We start from the raw sequence: 5427 nt of genomic DNA, 5'->3' as shown, positions 1-5427 counted from the left end.
TCTTCCTCTCAGTAATCTGTCCTGCTAATGAGCTCATGAGCACAGGCTCCTCTGCCTGCCTATCCCTTGCTCTTGGTGGTACTCCAACAGGTCCCTCACTCAGGAAGCACTTACTAAATCTATGTGGAGTGACTGAATGTATAGGGCCAGGGCACTGGAGAACATGCAGTTGGTTCTATCTGGGGTGTTCTCTCCAAGCTATCTCCACTGTTAGACTACCAGTCTTGGTCCTTATACTGAATCCAGTCTCTTATTCCAATAAACCGAGGGGCGGGGAATCAAACTCACTGACATCAAGGAGATTCTGATTCATAGCGACCCTAGTTGGGTTTCCTAGGGTGTAAATCTTTATGGAAGTCGATTGCCCCCATCTTCCTTCCACGGAGCGGCTGGTGGGCTTGAACCGCTGACCTTCTGGTTAGCAGCCAAATGCCTTATCCACTACACCACGGGAGCGCCTTCTTATTATAATACCACATCTTAATTTCATTCACGCTCTAATATGAGGTGTCATCACAGGTGGCAACGCTTTCTGGGGGTGTCTCAAAAAGACCTGAGTTGAAAAAATAGTTTTGTGTCATTTTAATTTAAAGTAAAATTACTGTCTGCTTTTCTCATCCTTTCCTTTTCTCTTGGCCTTTCAGGGATGCAGACAAGTGAGCTTCAGAAGGAAATGGGGTCGGAGGTGGAGCTCTCCGAGGAAATTCTTTAACGTCTCGGGAAAACAAAGGAGGTAGAGAAGCGAAAGGTATGGCTGTTGGCAATGGCATGGGGGTTTTACGCGCTTGGAGAAGAGCGTACCCTAGGGGGCAGCAGACCTAGTCCTTGGCGAGTCAGTAGCAGAGCTGAAGTGAGGCTCACGTCCCAGGGCGTGAGCCCCGCGGCCGCCAGCTCTGGCTTGGCCAAGCACGCCAGGGTCAAGGTCGCCGGCACCCTCAGTAGGCAGCATTCTATCCAGGCCTGTCCCTTCTAGGACTCTGGAGAGGACGGTTTTGCTTTGGACCTGTCCTTCCCTTCCTCGCTCCTCCGCTTACTAGTAGCGTAGTGCCTAAGGCACTTGACTGCTAACCAGAAGGCTGGCGGTTCAAACCCACCAGCCACTCCTCGGAAGGAAGGTTGGGCAATCTACTTCCGTAGTGATACTGCCTCGGAAACCCAAGGAGGGGCCGCTGTGAATCAGGTCCGACTCCAGGGCACATAACAACAACAGCGTAGCCTTCAGATCTCCGCTTTCTCGCACTCCTGCAGGAACCCACCTTTCCCAAACCAAGCTCCTCTCTCCTGACACCTACCAAAGCTGTATTTTTACTTTCACGTTTGTGACTACGTGTTTTTTTTTTTTAATTGTGTGTGTGTGTGTGTAGTTGTAATGTTAACGCATGAGGCGAAAATTCATTTAGGGTCAGAATAACCCATGGAATATAGGCCATAAATCACAGGATTTGATGCCTACATCCAACACAGTGAGCTCAGGTACACGTAGGTAAAGCATGACCTTATGGTGTACAATGGATAAAAAGTATAGATGCAAATTTAAGTGCAAAAGAGAAAAATGGTATCAGGTAACTGGGTCTGCACGTGACGCCACTGTACTTGTTACAGACCCGCACATTTGCCTGTAAGGGGCACGAAGGCTGGCCTCGTCCAATGTTGCCACCACCGAATGCTCAGTACCTGACACGGTACACTAATACATATTCAATAATGGCTCTTGAATTAATGAAGTAATGAACGTCGGCCTTGAGAGAAGCTGGCAAGAGCTGGAAGGCTGAGCCCTATCATTGTGACTGTGGGTCATGAAGGGGACACGGGGGCCCTTGGGCTCTCGGGCTCCACCCAGAGGCACCGAGCTCGACTCCCCGAGGAACGGTTCTCCCCTCCGCGCCACGTGTGCCCGCCTCCCGGAGGCCGTAACTGGCCCCGCCTCCTCCGACGCACGCGCTCTGTGGGTGGCCCGGCCCCGTCCAGCCCGTACTCCGCGGCTCGCCCTGCGCGCCTGCTGCCCCTAGCGTCTGAGCCCGCTGGAGGGCGCTCCTCTCCCACCCCGCTCACCCACACGCAGGCGCCTCAGAAACCCCCGCGATTCCACTCCCAAGCCGAAGCGGAGCGTCGCCTCCTACCTGAGGGCCCGAGAGGGAGGCGGGCGGAAAGGCTGAGGAGGCTGAACAGAATTATGGCATAAGGCGGGAGGCAGAGAGTAAGCGGCCGCGGCGGATGGTCCGGGCGCGAGCGCGCGCGTGGTCCCCGCCCTCGCTCCCTCAGTCGACTCACGGCTAGAGCCCAACCCAGCTGCCGCGCACCGCCCGCCTCGCCGCGCCTAATAACAACGGCGCCCTGGGTCAGGTGGCCGCGCGCGGACAGCGTCGCCATTGGCCCTGCGGGGAGCGCGGCGCTTCAGGATTGGCTAGGAGGCGGAGCCTCGGCCGGAGCGGGGGTGGGGCTGTGCAGGGAGGCGGGCGGGAAGGCCTCGGAGGCGGGGCCAGGCCGCGGTCCGCGGCTTTGTGCCGGGCGCGCGCTCTCCGCCGGCTCCGGCTGCCGCGCCCGCTGCATCAATAATTCAGAGCGGCGGTGGCGGCAGCAGCGGCGAGTGTGGACAGGAGGCGGCGGCAGCAGCAGTGGGGACCGAGCGGCGGCGGCTATGCATCCAAGTGCGGTTGGGCACCCGCGGCATCCCTGAGGCCCGGGAGAGGCTCGGGAGCTTCGCGAGGGGACGCTTATCCCGGCAGTGAGAGGAAGCGCTGTAGTGTCCGGAGCGGCGTTGGCAGAGCTGCGCCCGGAGCTGAGGAGGGGGCTTCGGAGCGGGCCGGGGTGGGGGGGGCGGCTGGCGCAGGCAGCCCCGGGGGTGGGGGGCGGGGTGGGCGCCGGCGCCGCGATGCTGGGCGTCGTGGAGCTGCTGCTGCTGGGGGCGGCGTGGCTGGCGGGCCCAGCCCATGGGCAGAACGAAACGGAGCCCATCGTACTTGAGGGCAAGTGCCTGGTGGTGTGCGACTCCAACCCCACGTCCGACCCCACGGGCACGGCTCTGGGCATCTCCGTGCGCTCCGGCAGCGCCAAGGTGGCATTCTCGGCCATCAGGAGCACCAACCACGAGCCGTCCGAGATGAGTAATCGCACCATGATTATCTACTTCGACCAGGTGAGTGCTCCGTCCCGCCCATCCCCATTCGGATTGGGGGGATGGAGGTCTGGTGTTTGATCCTCTCCCAGGACTCTGCAGAGCCTCCGCCTCTGTAGGAGGGTACGGGTTGACCCCTGCTCACTCTACTCCGTTCTTGTCTTGTTCTAGGTACTAGTGAACATCGGGAACAACTTTGATTCAGAACGCAGCACTTTCATTGCCCCGCGCAAAGGAATCTACAGTTTTAACTTCCACGTGGTAAAAGTCTACAACAGACAGACCATCCAGGTTAGCCGGCGCCGCGGGGCCAGGCCCAGGCTTCAGTAGGGGTTTCCAGCCGCGCGGGTGCGGGGGCTGTGTGGGAGTAGGTGACAGAAGTGGCAGCTGTATGTGCCCAGGGCTGCTTGGAGGGACGGGTGGCGGGCCTCACGTTTCTGTGGCTAGGATTGTCCCTTTTCCCGGTCGCCTGCTCTTGGGACCCAGCCCCCTCCTCAGAGACAATTTCCTGCCCCCTCTTTCTGAGCCCCTCCAATGAGGTTCTCCGCATTGCTACGGGACTCCAGGGACTTCCCATAGTGTTTGCTGTAGGAGAGAGCCCCGGCTTCCTGAAGCCTGGGAAGCTTGCCGCTACCAAAATCTTAAACACCGCGACCCTTGCCCAGTTTAGAAGCCAAGCCCGCGATCTGAGAGCTTGCCTTCAGCACTTTGGACAGAATCACAGGCGTCCCTTTGGCAACAGACTCGGGGTTTTTGAAATAGGAGCTCAGAGCCCAGGCAGAGTGAAGGGTGGAGAGAAAAGGGAGGGGGCGTAGTGCCCCTCCCTCCTGATTCCTGCCGCGCTCCAGTCTGTACTCGGCGGGCTCGCCAGGTCCCCGAAATTGTCCACGTCTCCGCCGGGCGGAAACAAAAGGCGAAACACGCCTCTGGGTCGAGGGCGCCGGCCTCTGCCTGTCGGTGCCATCGCAAGGGCAAAACCTGGCTGGGGCGGGAACGGAGCCTGGGCTTCGGCGACGAGGGACGAATGCAGCTCGGTGCGAGACTTCTAAACAGCCAGAAAACCTACCCCAGCTTCAGCGCTATGTCTGAAGGCAGAAAGGAAGCCAGGACCAGGAGGAACTGGGGTTTTTGTTTTGTTTACCCAAGGGTTCCAGGAAGAGAGTTCCGGAGTTTGTTTTTGAGCCTGCGGGAGACGGGAGACAGACTGGCAGCATGAGGGCTTGAGCGTCTTGCAGGATCACTAAACTGGGGATTTCAGTCGGGATTCACTTGGCACGCTCAGCTCGAGAAAACCATGGGGGCGACTCCCATTTGGGGAGCAGACCCATCTTCTCAACTGGATGAGATGCTGTCTATCGCCCCCACTGAGCCCTCGGCAGATAAGCTGCAATGTCCGGGTTCATTTCCCGCCCCTAGTGCTTCCCGGCCTTTGTGGCTGGAAGCCCAGCGGCGGAGGGGCGCAGCGCCACCGCCGCTCGGTACCGCCTGGGCTGTGCCTCTCTAGCGGGCCTTTCTCTTTCTTAGGTGAGCCTCATGTTAAACGGGTGGCCGGTGATTTCAGCCTTCGCTGGTGACCAGGACGTGACCCGGGAGGCCGCCAGCAACGGAGTCCTAATCCAGATGGAGAAAGGCGACCGAGCATACCTCAAATTGGAGCGGGGGAACTTGATGGGGGGCTGGAAGTATTCGACCTTCTCCGGATTCCTGGTGTTTCCCCTCTGACTGGCTCCTAGCGGTTGGAGGCAGGGAGAGGGCCAAGGCAGGAGGGTAGTGAGCAAGAGGCTGAAATTCAGAGGGCGAGAAAGCTGCACGACTTGAAACTTCCTACACGTTCCCCAGCTGTATCCGGGTAAAAGGTGCGCGCCGTCGGGCGCTGTTGTCCATTTCCTCTTTAGGTGAAGTCAATTCTGCTTAGCTCTGTGCACTCCTATTTCCAAAAATAAACTCACCTCCCCCGATTCCAGTTGCAGTGATCATGAAAGAGACTGCCTTGTCATTGTTTCTTACCCTCACATTCATGTTCCCTACAATTTATTTAAAAGGAACTTTGTATTTCACTGTATAATGTGAAATATTTATCCCCCATTTCCCTTCTGAATCCTTCCACCTACTGAAATCTAATATCCACCCCCCATTATTTTTTTGTAGTTGGGGAAGGTGTAATTTTTTTTTTTTTTTTGATGTGGGAGGTAGTTTTAAATTGGCAAATGTTTACTATTCTTAAAAGATGCTCAAGAGCTAATTAGCTGAAGATACTTTGTATCCTGGCTGCTTGGTAGCAGAGAAAGGACTCACCTTAGTGGTGACTGGTT

At 57.4% G+C, this 5427-nt stretch overlaps 1 protein-coding gene across 1 annotated transcript; it reads left to right on the top strand.

Annotated features, from left to right (window-relative positions):
• The first annotated feature begins 2872 nt into the window (after positions 1–2872).
• On the top strand, positions 2873–4837 carry CBLN1 (cerebellin 1 precursor). The gene is made up of 3 exons (XM_007946940.2): positions 2873–3136; positions 3287–3406; positions 4640–4837. The coding sequence occupies exons 1-3, from the start codon at positions 2873–2875 to the stop codon at positions 4835–4837; spliced, it is 582 nt and encodes a 193-aa protein (XP_007945131.1).
• The last annotated feature ends 590 nt before the right edge of the window (positions 4838–5427 follow it).

The sequence above is a fragment of the Orycteropus afer genome, unplaced genomic scaffold (assembly GCF_000298275.1).
Source record: "Orycteropus afer afer isolate SDZICR_OR568_19922 unplaced genomic scaffold, OryAfe1.0 scaffold00009, whole genome shotgun sequence".
Taxonomy (NCBI): domain Eukaryota; kingdom Metazoa; phylum Chordata; class Mammalia; order Tubulidentata; family Orycteropodidae; genus Orycteropus; species Orycteropus afer.
Note: the sequence above shows the minus strand (reverse complement) of the source record. Positions and strands in the feature narration are given on the sequence as shown.

Bases quoted from the DNA above. Each gene is read 5' to 3' on its own strand.
- CBLN1 (XM_007946940.2), top strand. From the start codon at position 2,873: ATGCTGGGCGTCGTGGAGCTGCTGCTGCTGGGGGCGGCGTGGCTGGCG. The intron at 3,137-3,286 runs GTGAGTGCTCCG...GTCTTGTTCTAG, and splicing joins TGATTATCTACTTCGACCAG to GTACTAGTGAACATCGGGAA. The intron at 3,407-4,639 runs GTTAGCCGGCGC...TCTCTTTCTTAG, and splicing joins ACAACAGACAGACCATCCAG to GTGAGCCTCATGTTAAACGG.